This window comes from Antennarius striatus, chromosome 17, assembly GCF_040054535.1.
Source record: "Antennarius striatus isolate MH-2024 chromosome 17, ASM4005453v1, whole genome shotgun sequence".
Taxonomy (NCBI): domain Eukaryota; kingdom Metazoa; phylum Chordata; class Actinopteri; order Lophiiformes; family Antennariidae; genus Antennarius; species Antennarius striatus.
The window spans coordinates 18074574-18090814 of NC_090792.1; the positions used below are offsets into that span (position 1 = coordinate 18074574).

The 16241-nt window shown below is 44.5% G+C and overlaps 1 protein-coding gene across 3 annotated transcripts in view; it reads left to right on the forward strand.

Annotated features, from left to right (window-relative positions):
- Nucleotides 1-16241, forward strand: part of LOC137611030 (glutamate receptor ionotropic, NMDA 3B-like) — a 65017-nt gene that overhangs the window by 46845 nt on the left and 1931 nt on the right. For all 3 annotated transcript variants that reach the window (XM_068338996.1, XM_068338994.1, XM_068338995.1), the window contains exons 6-11: nt 888-1034; nt 1281-1426; nt 3801-3916; nt 11099-11250; nt 13033-13197; nt 15742-15809. In XM_068338996.1, the coding sequence (XP_068195097.1) occupies nt 888-1034; nt 1281-1426; nt 3801-3916; nt 11099-11250; nt 13033-13197; nt 15742-15809 (794 nt within the window). The remainder of the gene's footprint in view (nt 1-887; nt 1035-1280; nt 1427-3800; nt 3917-11098; nt 11251-13032; nt 13198-15741; nt 15810-16241) is intronic.

Consider the following 16241-nt stretch of genomic DNA (forward strand, 5'->3'; position numbering starts at 1 on the left):
CCGAAATTTATCCAATCAATCATCAACAGACACAATCCAGATACGAAAACAAAAGGATGATTGGCCTGCCAAAGTCAACAATAAGAAGCATTGTGTGGCTTTTACACACTTAAATTAAATTATGGAAAGACCAGAAAAAAAACAACAACTGTAGGAAAAAAATAGTAAAATCCGTATCAGAGCAGCGAGACGCTAACCTGACAGGGGCGTGTGAACGAGACGACTGATACCTGAGCTAGTCTCTCTGTCCTCCCCTCTGAACATCCTGTGTGGGGGTAACTAATGAGCATGTCAGTCTGAAATGAAAGACGAACCACCAGAATGTGTAAATAATTTAAGAAATGATAAGTGTGCCTCTGTTATCGCTGTAAACTCCTTGTAGAGGCAGCGCTATGACAGGCAGAACAACAGTAACTGATGGGAACAGGACTTCAATTACATTTCATGTGTTAGCAGATGTGTTATTTCCCTTGGATGGATGGCTTGGAAACACAATATGGAATGAAAACACATACATGGGAGCGCTAACGGCGCCTCATTACGTCTTGGGCTTCAACACCAGTTTCCCTCACTTCCTCACAAAAAAAACCCAACACGACTGAGTAGTTTTGCTCTGAGAGAGGTTGGGAGAGGTGGGGGGCATCCCCGCCTTCTTTTGTCCCCCCTTCAGTTCACCAGCTAATGATGCTAACACCCAGAGCAGCTCCATCACACCATCGTTAATGAGTCGTTAATCTCAAGCCTGTAAAACTCCTGCGAATCCATTCCTGTCCTTTAGTGGAGTTAATCAGTGATAACTGGTGGGTTCATCCCGAAACGGGTCAGAACGGATGAACGTCTGCCTGTTTCACATTCTCTCGCTAATAACGTGTGTTTTGACGCGTCAGACTCCTAAATGCTGGACCGGCCGCTTTCTGATGAACCTCTGGGCCATCTTCTGCCTCCTGGTGCTGTCCAGCTACACCGCCAACCTGGCCGCAGTCATGGTCGGGGAGAAGACCTTCGAGCAGGTTTCTGGAATTCATGACGACAAGGTTAGGCTTTCTACAAGGACGCAAACCTTGTCAACAAACACACACACACAAACGATTTCATGCGCACCAAATTAATCTGACACAAGGACACACTAATGAGCCGAGAGTGGAATTATTTCTGGCGGATTATCGCTTTCCGTATCCACAAACCCCCGTGGGGACTTCAGGGCGAGAATGTGTCTGATAGGAGTCCCCTCCTGATCTTCATCCACCCCTCGCCCTCTGCCCCCCCCCCCCCCCCCCCAGCTCCACCATCCCTCCCTAGGCTTCCGGTTTGGGACGGTGAGAGAAAGCAGCGCCGAGGATTACATGAAGAAGAGCTTCCCAGAGATGCACGACTACATGAGACGCTTCAACCAGCCCACCACCCCAGAGGGCGTGCACATGTTAAAGTAAGACCGCCACACACATACACACATACACACACACACACACACACACACACACACACACACACACACACACACACACACACACAAAATAAGCATTCATGAATCAACCTAATTTACACCCAGAAGGATTTCTAGTCTGAGGCGACCCAGTCCTCTCAGAGGGTCTCTGTTCCCCGCATCGTGTTTCAGTCTGACAGCTAAGACAGCAGATTTATGTTCCTGCTCCTGAAGATGTCGTTCTGGATCCAGGTACAGGTGTGGCTTCTGAATCATTTGTTTTCTTCATTTCAAAAATAATAACAAAATTCAAATACACAGAGGGCGGGTGAGTCAAGAGGCTCCAACACAATGTGGATTGAATCCGGGTCTGGTAAATAACAATTTCCTACCGCGATGACAGAGTTTAGAGTCACTCACAGATGTAGAAAAGAATCCAGAAACATTTAATATGATGTTTGCAATTTAGATCCAGATCTGGTGGATGTCAGACATGGAGATGGTGCAAATAATCTGACTGCATTTCATGTTTAGACATGCAATCTGAGGGATGTTAGCTATTTTCGCTAGATACTGGCTTCTACCTCATCGCTTCAGGAGTGGTCAACTTTTTCCAACAAAATACCACATTTAACACAAAGTAGACGGTCTTTAAAGCCTGGAAGGACAGTTAAAGGTGTTAAATGTAGGGATGGAGGAGAGTCAGACGTGAAATGATGAGATAAAGATGGACAGATGGATGGGAGCAGATGTGAGAAGTTTATTTATAACACACATTAAATTTACAAGGACAGTTTGAAACCGTTTCCGTAAAGATGGAGGGAAAAAAAGAGATAAAAAGGAAGTTTAGGATGATAGAGAGGTTAGAGTTCATTTTAAAGGTGGAAATAACAGCTGGTAAGGTTTTCAACCTCAAAGTGACCCGAATTAACTTCCACTCATAATCGCCTGAGCTCGTGTGTCACTTGTGAGTAAATGTACTCGATTACATTCTGTCCTGGACACCAGAACATCCTGGTTCAACCTCATTGGTGCAGAAACGTGGCTCCGCTGCTCCTGTGAACACCAGCAGAGACGCTGCATGTGCTGACTCGGTGATCGGAGCGGGAAGACACGAAGTGCTTGTTCAGAGAAAGAGGAAGATGAAGGTGTGTTTGTTTGTTTGCGTACGCGGCGATGCGCAAGTAAAACCCTGTGTTGGCAGAACAACTGACCCCAATACTGAGAGCCCCCCCGGGGCGACACATGAACCTGCACGCAGGCTCTCCCGGTCTGAGGCATTTCATCCTCCACGGTTCTGATTCAGGCGAGGAAGAGTTTCTGCTTCAACAGCAAAGACTTCAGAAAGTCAACATTTAGTTTGGAGGCAAAAAAACCTCCTGAATAACAAGAAGCTTCAGGTAATTCAATCAGTCGGCTGCTCCATTAGGTCCTGTTGTTGATCTGTCTGCTAGTGTGTGTGTGTGTTTGTGTGCGTGTGTGTGTGTGTGTGTGTGTGTGTGTGTGTGTGTGTGTGTGTCGCGCGTATGTCAGTCGCGCGTATGTCATGTTTCTTCATAACTTCATCTCTTCAAACTGAACAATTCAGTCAGATGAAACCCTGTGAACTGATTTAAACCTTTTGTTATTAATTATGAAGCTGCTAACAGACTAAAGGATTCTAGTCACATGACCTCCTATGTACATGATCCCCCTGTACACACACACACAAACACACACACGCCTTCTCTTAACAGACAGGTGAATATGTCACCACACTGATGGAGGCGATGCATTTCTTTGGTCGCCGTCCCAGTTAGCCGATCGTAGCCGAGCTGCATCCTCTGTCAGGGTTTAAAGGTGATTGATCGGTGGAGTCGCTCCCCGTAGATCATTAGCCGTCTAATGATCGCTCTCAGTTCTGGTTTGAATAAATGTAGCCGTTTTTTAAATTCAGTCTGAGCAGCGTCCCGAAGCTGCAGCCAGCAGACGATCCGAGGAGCCATCTGTAATTAGGGGTCAATTAGGGGTCGATTGGATCGATAGAGTCGGAGTAGGAGAGTCTCTGGCAGTGAGTTAAACACCTTATCAGCCGACCGCAGAGGCTGTTGGTTCAGGTATGGATGTACGTGTTTACACAGCCAATCAGAATGCACTTTATCTCCATAGAAATGACACCGCTCAGCATTCTGGGGATGGATCGGATTCCCAAAGTTTTTGCATTAATTCTTCTCTCATGTGTGTGTGTGTTTCTGTGTGTGTGTGTGTGTGTGTGTGTGTGTGTGTGTGTGTGTGTGTGTGTGTGTGTGTGTGTGTGTGTGTGTGTGTGTGTGTGTGTGTGTGTGTGTGTGTGTGTGTGTGTGTGACACACACCTCTGTGTGTGTGTCGGTGGTGAAGGACAGATCCTCCGGCCCTGGACGCGTTCATCATGGACAAAGCGCTGTTGGACTTTGAGGTGTCTATCGATGCAGACTGCAAACTGCTCACTGTGGGAAAGCCCTTTGCCATTGAAGGTACACACACACACACACACACACAGTGGTGTTTTATTGATTCCCTGATGGTATTTGAAAAACATTTTCTATCATTTTTTTGTGACCTTGGTTTTCTGAACTTTCTCTTTATTTCTCTTTTTACCAAAAGCGTTCTTGAACCTCAGGACAGTCGTCTGTCCTTGCTATAGATGTACCGTTAACACAAAGATTCTTTATCCTGGCTTTGTTTTATGCCACAGTTTGGGGCTTAATCTGTCTGTAATCCCTCTGTACTAATCCCCAGCAGACACAAAGGAACTAATAGCAGCTCACCTGCTCTATTAACAGAGGACATCCTCTCATCTTCTGGTAGACGAGACGATTACGACCACAATCACGTGACCCGTGGCCAGTGGTCACGGGTCTGCTGGAGCCTATTGGCTGATGGGAGGGGGCGTGGCTATTAACCTAAATATTAAAAACGCTTGATTTTAAAGTCAAGACTGCCATCAGTGTTTTTGAGCAATTAATAATAAAACACTGTATGAGTAAATACTGCTTTACATGTATGATGACAGTATAAACTACATGTATGATGACTGTATGAACTACACATATGATGACAGTATAGACTATAGCGGTGCGTTTCTTCTGCAGAACCATAAACCTGACTTTTAGAACTCTGCAGACCCGTCAGAATTTATTTCCCAGCTCTAAAGAACGTCTGCTTCTCTTCTTTTCTTTCTTCTTCTGTGGTTCCAGCCTTCGTACAGTTTTACTGTATTCTGGTCACACATCATCTGAACACATTTTCCCCCTCAAGGTGACTTTGAGTTGAGATTTTTGTTGGAGGAACACATTTATTGGATGTTTCGAGTTTTTAACCTCTAACCCAAAGTCGGCCGAGCCACTGGAGGCTTCGGCCTGACCATCAGCTGCTGAGCTGGGGGCACGGGGGGGTACGTTTTGCCCATCCTTTAATGGTGGCCCAGCAGGACGGTTTGACTCGTGATTTTGACTCGACATCTTGGGTGAATTTTGCACATTTCGCTGGATCCATCTGTAAATTTTTAATTGTTTTTCAGCCACAACTTCTGCACCCTTCTTTGCAGTTGGTTTTGACTTGCCTTCCTGTCAGGACTCTGGTGATCCACTGACAGACCCGGATTGATTACGCTGACTGCTAAATGCTAAGACAGTCCACGATGCTAATGCACTCTGCTTTGGAAATAACATTACTTTATCTAAATAACTCTTGGTGGACGAATCTTAAAGGATCCAATTTATGCCTCCTTCTCCGCCCCTGGATGACAGCTGCATGTTTAGGATGCATCTGAAGGAAATCTTGAACTGGTTTGTTTTCGTCATGCCTCTGCGACGCATTTGGTTTTTAAATGGAGCCTTCAGAGGATACCACCACTGAACTGAGACGCAGCGTCTGTCAGTGAATGCATAGCTGTCCGACTCTTCACCTGAGATTATCTGCTGCTTCCTTCACTGCATGAGACAAAGAGAGCCCAGAAGATTTTGCTGCTGGCTATGTGATGAAGGAGGAGGCAGCTCTCATTGGAATGTAGAGCAGGCCGGTGCGATGATTCAGTCTCCATCAGGAGTCAGGAGAAGACTCGGCGTTGTCTTTGGGAGTAAATAACTCAATAAAAAAAATATTTAAAAAAAAGTAGAGGAAGAAAGAGCAGGAAGTGGCCCAGACAGGAAATGTAAAAGAGGAAAGTAGAGGTGTGGAAAAGGAAAAATAAGGAGAGAACAAAAGAGGTAGAGAAGGAGGGGAGGGGAGACTGAGAACTCTCGTTTGCCCGCTGCCAGTTTGGGCCTTTCTGCACAGTGAGTGATAAAAGAGGCGGCCAACAGAGGCCCCTAATCAAGACAAACCTTCACCCCGAGCAGACGGAGTGAGGACAGAGAGAGAGCAATGGGGGGGTTTTGGTCCAAACCAGGATGCCGGCAGGATTTATAGAGACGCAGGAAGTGTTGAGCCGCTGCAGGCGAGCTGAAATCTTCAGGCTACTTAAGAGGAGAGAGATGTCGCTGAGTGCTGCTGGGAGATGTTTACGACAGCCGAGACACACCCCATTAATAATATCTCCAGTGAACACACCGCCACTCACTGCGTGTTTGTGTGTGTGGGATGTGAGTGTGTGTGTGTGTGCATGTCTTTTTTTTTTGTTTTTTACATTGTTCCTAAATTCACCTTTTTAAAGTTCCTCCGTAAAACTTGGCAGCCGAGTGTTTTATGTCTACACTTTACGTTTAATCTCAAGTTCCTGAAAACGAGGCTCTCATTTGTCCCAGAGAAAGACGGAACGAGATCATTTTGTGGGTTTTCTGAAATTCTTTCATTCCCACTTGTGGAGTCCACCCGTACGCCGGATGCACCTCCAAAATCTAATCAACGCTAGAGCTAAAGCTGCAAAACAAAAATAATTTCTCCAAAAAAACCCCCCAAAAAACACGGGTGATCACATGATCTTGTGTTTTTCATTTCGAAAAGCTCCCGTCGCATCTCACTGACGGACGACGTCATAATCCCGACCGCAGCGTTTGATGAGGAAACAAAAGGAGGGCTGCTCATGTTTTATTTCAAAGCTTCAGACTATAAGACATTAATGCTTGGAGGACATTCTTCATCTGAGTCTCCAGATAAAGTGGTTTTAATGTTGTGAAACTTGCGACTGAGGAGGTGGTGAGGAGTTCCGACTGACAGCTCTAGAAATCTGCTGGAGGACTGAAAATGACAAGTGGCTGCCCACTTCGCCGTCTGAGGGATCGCTGCGAAAGGAATGACAGAAAAACGTCATCCGTCTGCTGGGAGGGGAGGAGGAGAAGAAAGAGGACGGAGACGTACGGAGATGAAGTGACGACTCTGGAGAGCAGCCGGAAGATAAACAGAAGAATGGAATGAAGCCGAAATTGAAGGGATGACAGCGATAAGGAGAGAGGACTTGACGGAGGAAGAGAATCCACGGTGGGAGAGAAATAACCTCGGTCAGAGGAGGAGGTGGAGGGGAGAGGATTAGACAGTCTTTGTCTTGTAGAGTGTGACAGTTATGTGAACCTTAACCATTTTCTGCCCTCTGCTCACAACCCCCCTCCACCTTAACACACAAGCGGCTGCCAGGTTGGAGTCGTTCAGACAGCGGTTGGCACGGCTGCATCCAGATGAAACCAAACAAAACAGGCAGAGATCTGGTTTGGAGATGAACCTCAGAGGCACCGGTAGTTCCCCTCCAGCTGTCACGTTGTGTAGCCAAACATGAGTGAAGCTAAAGGTGCTTAAAAATGCTGCCTGATGAGAAATGTCAGGATGTCTGCTCCGGGAACAAGAGGTGGATGAACCCACCGTCATATCTCTTCTTGGAGGTTATTGTTCAGGAGATTAAAAATCTGGGTTGTCGAACAACTGTTTCACGCTTGAGTTTTGCTAAATGGATCAGACTCAACAGCATCTTTTTTTTCTTTTTTTCACCTGATTTTCACAAACATCTCCACAGCTGCATTTTGTTTATTCCCTTTTTCCAAGTTATTTTTGAAGCATTTTAACCTTAACTGGACAAAGACGTCCAAAAGAGATGACTGGAAATACAGACAAGAGTGCGAAGGACAAGGAGATGCTCTACGGACTGAACGCAACTGTATTTTTTATTTATTTTAATGCGATTTTCTATTGTTGAATGCTTTGAGAGATGAGGTTGTTTCATTTTTCAACAAGTTCATCCCATCTGTACGCCATCATTACGTCACCAAGAGTCTTCAGTGTCCAGGAAACAACACACCAGAGGCGTGAACATCTTCGTTGTAAACTTCTACTGCTGAATTTCTTTGTGACATTTGCGAGTGGGCATGGCGCAGTGGGTAGCACCATCAGAAAGTTCTGGGTTTGATTCCTTTGTGTGTGAAGTTTGTGTGTTCTGCAGATTCTCCAGCTTCCTCTTAAATTGGTCACCAACCTCCGTAGGTGTGAGTGTGAGCATCTGTGTTTGTTTGTTTTTCATGTGGACCCACCATGAGCTGGCGTCTTATCCGGGGTGTACCCTGCCCCTTGCTGTATCCAGCTGAGATAGACTTCAGCATGTCCGTGAGCAACAAGGCGGATAAAGCAACTGTTGAAGCAATCAGTTGGATGTATTTACGGGCCCCTGTGTTAAACATCTATAATGGTCTCTGTGGCGCCACATAGTGGACCCTGGTAGTCCTACACGTGACATATGATGCTGCCGTATTGAGCGGTAGGTGTCTGGCGATGGCCCGATGCGCGCCTCTGGCAGCTTTAATCAGGTCTTCATCGCTTTGACTTGTTTCATTAGTGTCTGCTCTCATCACTCCACCGCTGGAGTTTCACCTTAACTAGAGGAAACAGCCCAGGGCACAACCAATCAATGAAACAATTTCTGCAAATAAAGCAAAAACTAATTAACTAGAACAGCAATCTGCATTACCGACTGCATCATTGATATACCCGGGAAGTGGGAGTTATTAAATCCATGAATGCGACAGCAGCGGGTGAGAACTCTGATACCACATATTTTATTAGCGCGTCATGCGGTTCAGCAGAAGCTTCTGTTCTTAAATGCACGCTATAATGTTCTCATCTGATGTTGGAGGGGATTTTATGCGTCGAGCTCCTTTAAATATACCTCAAATGATGTTTGTTAAATATACACAGACAACATAGTTTAAAGGAAGAATTCCCTTTCGGAACGCTCAGGCGTCAGAACAGCCACACGCGCCGCAGCTTTCTGATGAACTCTGACGGAGATGAGGACGAGTTTCCAAACAGCTGTGATCCCACCAGACTTTAAGTAATCACTTTAAAGATCAAATTTTCCCCTGCAGCCTCAGAGCTGACAACATTAGCACTCGTGTCAGCGCACCATCAGACGAGCTCCGTGAACTCTACGTCTGCAGGGTCCAGAGTCAGATTTTCATTTTTTGGTGAATCGACTGAGTTCACAGAGATCAGGACGCTCTCCGCTGCGCAAAGGTGGAGGCGCTGCACCTGTCAGCGATGATGTGTTGATTCACTTATCAGAGTCCCTCTAAATATATAGTTCACCCATTCCTTATTTTGCAGTTGTACCAAACAATATATCATATACAGTAGTACCTCGAGGTACAAGCTGCTCGACATACGAGTTACTTGAGATGCGAGCCTCGCTTTCGGGACAACACCGCTAGTTGGTGGATGGATACATCAGCTGAGACCGGATCTCATTCTTTACCACGTGTTGGCGGATGGATACAACATCAGTGAGATCAGATCTCGTTCTTGTTGGTGTAGTAAAGACGTAGTTGTGTGTTCTTGTGATTTTTGCGGATCTTTTAGTTGTTTTAAATGGGGAAATGTTGTTTGGGAATGCATTTAAACTCGTATCTCCTGGTTCTACTTTATATCCTAAGCCTGATCCGGATCCACTCCCACATTTGATGGATTTGTTTCTGGCTCCGGTCCAACCCCTCCACAGAACTGTGTGACATTTGGTTCATAAATTTCAATCATCCTTCTGACAAACCATCACGTCAACCAACCCAACCAACAATCCAACCAGCAGACAGGAGCAAACAGCACCTCCTGGGGAGATGTTTGAATTGTGTGGCGTGTGCGTTGATCCACAGAGCCGTGGAATGGCGGCGTGTTATCATGAGTAAACAGAGTGGAACCATCCCTTTGTAGATGGCTGGTCTGGTATCAGTAACATAGACTGAAGCAATCATGGTGTGAATAATTATGGATTACGAGAGGTCGGAGGTCCAACTATTTGATGCTGTGGTGAGAAAAGTGATCCCACAGCTGGAGGCAACACGTCCACGTTTTCGTGTTCTCAGATATTGAATGTCGTAAAACTGTCAGTAAATATAGAAAGGAGCTGATGGCTCAGCCAGAATGAAGCTTCATCTACCTCTTAATATTCTTCAGGCAGCCTTCAGGGCACCTCACTGATGGAGATGTAGTAATATAGTCAAGCACATGGGGGGAAAAAAGACAAAATGACATTGAGTGATTTTGATGAAGAATGACGGATCATGATCAGGTGAGAAAAGTAAATTAATGCAAGAAGGACTTTTTATTAAACAATTTCTCCGCCTTTAGTTTGATGCTCATAAAATACGATGTTGGTGGCGCCCCTCCCGCCACGGTTTCATACAGAAGTCACTTATATGAGACTAAAGAATGACTGGGGGGGCGACATGTGAGCAGAACCGAGGGAATGTCAGCTGTCTGGATCGCCACCAACATGTTTTCATCTTATCTGCTGAAGCAGCTTGAATTCAAGTTGATCCTGCTCCAATCCTGGATCAGACTACCTGGTGTCAGCCCAAACAGCAGTCCCAAACCAGAGAGATGTGAGGCGGTAGGCATGGGAATGAACATGTAGGACACACACACACACACACACACACACACACACACACACACACTCCAGCCCAGGATGTAATAATCCATGTTATTCTCTCAAAATGCAACACCTCAAATTTTCCTCCAGCTTTAAAAAGGGGTTTAAATGTGGGCATTAACTTTACAACACACACTCCAGGCGGTGCTTCGTGATGTTTTGTCCACTAGTGTGAAATCCCAGCTCTCCTCATATGGTGGTTTTTCTTCAAACATCCCTCTGTTGTCCCTCTTTGAATTCACTAGTGATATTTACAACACTTCAATACAAACACTTCATCTTCCTCTTTTTGTTTTTATCTGTCATCAACGACCTCAGCATGACATTGGTGTGGTCTGACATGGACCGAGATCATGTACTCTAAAAAGTTCACATCTGTATGTTAAACCCAATAACGTAATAAAAGTCCTGAACCGATAACGTAATACTTTAATTATGCTATTAGCCAAAAGTTATTAAGTTATTGGTTCAGGACTTGTATTACCTTCTTGGCCTATCACATTTCAAAAACGGGCAAGTTTATCACGTTATTACCAGTTATTACGTTATTGAGTGCACCTTGGTTTTGCACTGAAATGAATTCACTATCAGACATATTTAATGTCTTCTTATGAATACAGTATACAGGAAAAAACCTTAAGGTACTCGATTTGAACTGATATAAAACATCCTTCTCCCTGAGGGCGTCTGGCCTTTGGCTCAGCGCTCCTGCTGTGTTTTGTAATAGTTTGCTCCTTCATCAGGCGTGGCTGCTGCTCTGTGCTCCGCCGTTCTCCAGCTAGTCTTCTCACAGCTGTGTCTCCTCTCCCAGGCTACGGCATCGGCCTGCCCCAGGGCTCTCCTCTAACCCGGAACGTGTCTGAATTTGTGAGTCGCTACAAGTCTGACGGCTTCATGGACATGCTACATGACAAATGGTATAAGGTTGTGCCCTGCGGGAAGAGAGTGTTTGCAGTCACTGAGGTAAGTCATCGGTTGGAGAGTTTGTGGACTATGGATGTGTTTGGTTTATAACGCGAAGTGTCCTCCATAAATTAGTCTCTTCCTGACAGGATAGTCTGACCAGACCGACGCCATACCCACAAACATCCCGTCACATAAACTCTGTGCCGCCATGTAATCACCATTACAAGTCCATCTCTGTCGATGCTTATTTATGTCTCATGATCTGCAGCATCATCCTCTCGTACATCTTCCTCTTTTCATTCGTTTTAAAGACCAGGACTCTCCAGATGGAGAGTCTGTATCTAGGCTGGCTCTTGTTTGTGAGAGTCCCTCTGGCTTTAAATCCCACTTCAAAGTTGAATCAAATAATTGCAACAAACTCAATTACACAGTCATTGGTTTCTCCCATGCAATGAAAACCTTAACTTCACCCTGCGCCAAGAAGTTATTTCTATTCATCTCAAATGAAGTCTGGAGAGCTGGATTCTCTCAAACATTGTGGAACTTGGTGCCATCCTGGCCTACGGACTGGGAGCAAAAGGAGGTCAGCATCGTTGCAGGTGATTTTGTCGACTCAGCTCGGGGCTAATTGCCAACAGAGGTTGAGCCGAGTGAGAGAAACATGATTAGAGAGCAGTAGAAATACTTTCCCTTCCTTCAGGCCTGTAAAGAGATGGACTTAATGTAGGAGGCAGCAAATTGGAGAAAACTGTTTTTCAATTAGCTGTTTTTACCAAGAACAACTGTTTCCATCTCCCTTAGTTGTTACACCTCACACTGATTGGTCACCCGTAAGGGTGAAGGACCGTGATACAAGTCAACCACAGTGAGACTCAAATGGGTAGTATAATAATATAAAGTGTTATAGACAGTTTTAAAATGTGATTGGTCCCGTCCTTCCACCAGATTGTTTCAGTGTTTCAGACTGAACCTGGACTGTTTCACTGTGTGAACCTGGACTGTTTCACTGTGTGAACCTGGACTATTTCACTGTTTCAGACTGAACCTGGACTGTTTCACTGTTTCAGACTGAACGTGGACTGTTTCATTGCGTGAACCTGGACTGTTTCACTGTTTCAGACTGAACCTGGACTGTTTCACCGTGTGAACCTGGACTGTTTCACTGTTTCAGACTGAACCTGGACTGTTTCACCGTGTGAACATGGACTGTTTCACTGTGTGAACCTGGACTGTTTCACTGTGTGAACCTGGACTGTTTCACTGTGTGAACCTGGACTGTGCGTGGAACCTTCTGGGCGTGTTGGGGAACACAGAGCCTTCGGTAACATCAGATCCATGTTGTAGATTTAAGTCATTAATCAACGGAAGCTGCTGTACATTGTGGTTAAATGTCAGACAGCAGACACACACTTCTGGTTTCTGCTGCTGGGGGGTCGCTGCAGGTGATGTTCTCCTCATCAATGATGGATTATTTCATCACTTCCAACCAATCAGTTGTTAATCAAAACCATAACTTTTCTGAAGAATCTGCAGCTTCTGATTGGCTGCGTTACCAGGACTATCACACACAGGGATGAAGAGCAGCCCTCCGCCTCCTCCACCCCAGGAAAACATGGCCGACTGCTGATATGCCATCAGATGGAGTTGTTGATGGGATGGGGGATTGTGGGCCGGCGGAGGCAGATGTTTCCCCCAGTCCCCCATCCACCCGCCTCCCCAACATCCTGCTCTTTATTTCCCTTTGTGTTGATACAAAGCAGAATTAATCCACACGCAGCGTCTTAAATAATAATTATGCCATCATCATTCCTGCATCCTCGCCTCTCTGTCCTGACTCAGACTCTCCAGATGGGGATCCAGCACTTTTCGGGCCTCTTCGTGCTGCTCTGCATGGGGGTGGGCGGAGCCCTGCTGACTTTGGCTGGTGAACACACCTTCTACCACCTGGTCATCCCCCGACTCCGGCGCTCACACACTCTGCAGTACTGGCTGCACACCAGCCAGGTGGGTGAAGAGTGTGTGGGTGTGTGTGGGTGTGTGTGGGTGTGTGTATTCAAGCACACACACTGGAAACATGCACATCAATCAGCAGACACACACACACACACACACACACACACACATACACACACACACACACACACACACTTTCGTCTTCTCTATTGCCAGTTCTTCTGAAGCTCACTTCCACCCTCTAGTGTTAGGAACTCGTAATAACATTCAGTTTTAACACTCACTAGAATAGTTTGACAAATATATTAATTTAATTGTTTTTAAATAAATAATTTTATTGGACTTTAATAACTTAGAAACACAGGAATAAAAACAAATAACTTCTTAGATTCAGTAATGGAGACAATTACCATTTATAACAGAGGTAGCAGGAGGTTGTATACTTCTTCTAAAGCCAAAACAGAACTTGGTGTTGCAACGAGACCCTAAAGTCGTCTATTAAGACCCGAATGTTGTCCATTAAGACTCAAAAGTTGTCCATAAAGAACCAAAAGTCATCCACTAAGACCCAAAAAGTCATCCATTGAGACTCAAAAGTCGTCCATTAGGACCCAACAGTCGTCTGTATTTACTGTTGACATTTTTTAGTGGTCATGTAAACCTGCCTGAAGCCTGATGGAGGATCCTTGTTAATCTATTTATTCACGAGTTATTTCCTGAGAAATCGTTTTGGAGGCGATCCAGGTCTGGAGGATATTTGGGCGGTGGTGGAGCCAGAACTCAGGATCCAGAGTTCCAGACGGGTTTATTTTTCACCCGTTCACTATGGAGATTCTTTATGTGTTCAGTCAGGCTGTAGAAGCAGCTGCTGTTAATTACGCCCTGGTGTGTGACTCTAATGCTGTAAATTAACGGCTGTATTTAAAATGAATCGGTTAATTAAGGCGAACAGCAGCGCTTTATTAACTGAGCATTTGTTTGTTTGGAGTTCATTTCATTCCACAGACCAATTCTCACTTTATACTCTGAGAGAAATAATGAAAAACATTTAAAGTGATAAATCTCAAAGTTGGACAAAATCTCTGGTCGTATCACTTTATTTTATAAATATCTTTATAAATATATGAACACATTACCTCTAATCATTCAATCAAGCTGGTAGTTATTGGGTAATGGTTTAAGCTTTGATTAATTATTAATTTCTTCCTCTGGTCTCATTTGCAGCAGCAGAAGAACATTTATATCAGCTATGATGTCCGACCTCATCTTCATTCCAGCGCTTGATGATGATGATTCTAGAATGAAGAGGAATTCTCTTGTTTTCTGGTTTTAGAATTTTTTTCTATGAAAAGAAACAAGAAACAGTGAAAAAAGTTTTTAGTTTGGTCCTCATCAGATCTGATTTTTGAAACCTTTGTGCCTTGTTAAAGCCAATAATGTAGTAAAGTGATAAATTTGCCCTTTTTTGAAATTCAATAGGCTAATAATGTTATAAAAATCCTGAACCAATAACATAATAACTTTAGCCAATAACGTAATAATTTATTACTAATCGTAACCCCAAATTATTAAGTTATGAGCTACAAGTTATTACATTATCGCTTCAGGACTTCTATGACATTATTGGCCTTTTACATTTCAAAAATGGGTAAATTTATCACGTTATCAGCTGTTATTACATTATTGGCTTCTTCGTACCCAAACTGATTCCAAACTGGAGGATTATGGGGGGTTTTTTTAGCTGGAATCTACTTAGCAACAGGCGGCCATGAGGCTAGTTATACAGGAACTACTGGTCTAAGCAGCTGCTGCCCCCTGGAGGAGCTGCAGGGTCACAGCACAATGAACACATTTCATTTCTCCTGCTTTCGGTCGACTTTCTGTCCCTGATGGGATGGAGTGAAATTTTATGTGAAGGGAGGAGGTTTTCTAAACGTAGAGGATTTGTTCTGTTTACCTATTTTAATGAGTTTTTCTTAACTGATAGTTTTTCCCATCAAGCAGTGATTTTATTCTTGGAATAGAAAACGATATCAACCCATTCGCTCCACGTGTTGATATTTGTTCCTGGCGTAAACCTCCTCATAAAAATGCTTTCTTCATTAGTGGAGTATATTTTTATTTCCATGTGTAGAGAATTAGTGTGTTTTATGGCTGTTCACTGAAGGAGCCATAAAGCGGGGATCTAAATGTCATCTTTTGTTCTTTATGAAGCGGAAGCCTCTCCTAACGAGCCGCCAGCGGTGATGTCGTTGAGTGAATAACAGCAGAGTGAAATCAGGACCGCTCACTTTTGTTTGCTACATCCTTCTAAAAGGGCAAACCGCCGCCAGCATTCATCAGCGAGCCCGTTCAGATACGAGAGGATGGCGGCTCAGTTAGTCCCTGGAGATGATCCCATCCCCGTCCTTCAGACGAGCATCTATCAGACAAATTAAAGCTGGGTCACCTTGGGTAACTGAATCAAACAGAACCGGCTCTGGATCAGAATCATTGATTAAATTATTCTCAGCACCAGATGTTCAGTGCAGACCGAGTTTCCTTGCGAGTGAATATATCTGGAACTCTAATCTTGTTTTTCTTCTCCCCATGAAGAAAATTCACCGAGCCCTCCACACTACGTACGAGGATGTTGGGAGGGAGTTGACCGGCCTGGACGAAAAGTAAGGAAGTCACATCCACACTGAAAGTAACTCATTCAGATTATTATTACCGAAATAAGAAGAAATAAACTCTAAAATATCAGTTTAACTTAGAAATAGGCTGACAAACTTTTAAATGATTAACAATAATATCAGCTTCAGTTTCCTCTCTGTAATGGAGCTCACAGGAGCTTAGCGCCCTCTGCTGGTAGGAGGACTGAAGGTCTCTGAGCAGATGGGGAATCTTTGATCAGTGATTGTTTCTGTAATGATGCGGACCACCCCACAAAAACCTAATGGGGCGCTCCAGCGGCCATACCATAGTTATCCAGAAACAGCCTGTCAGAAGCGAAATATTAAGTTGGCAAATGTGAGTTAAATAGAATTAAACGTATATCTGCTGCTATGAACTGAAAACACTGAACTGAAAACACGCTCCCTGTCGTTCGCTCT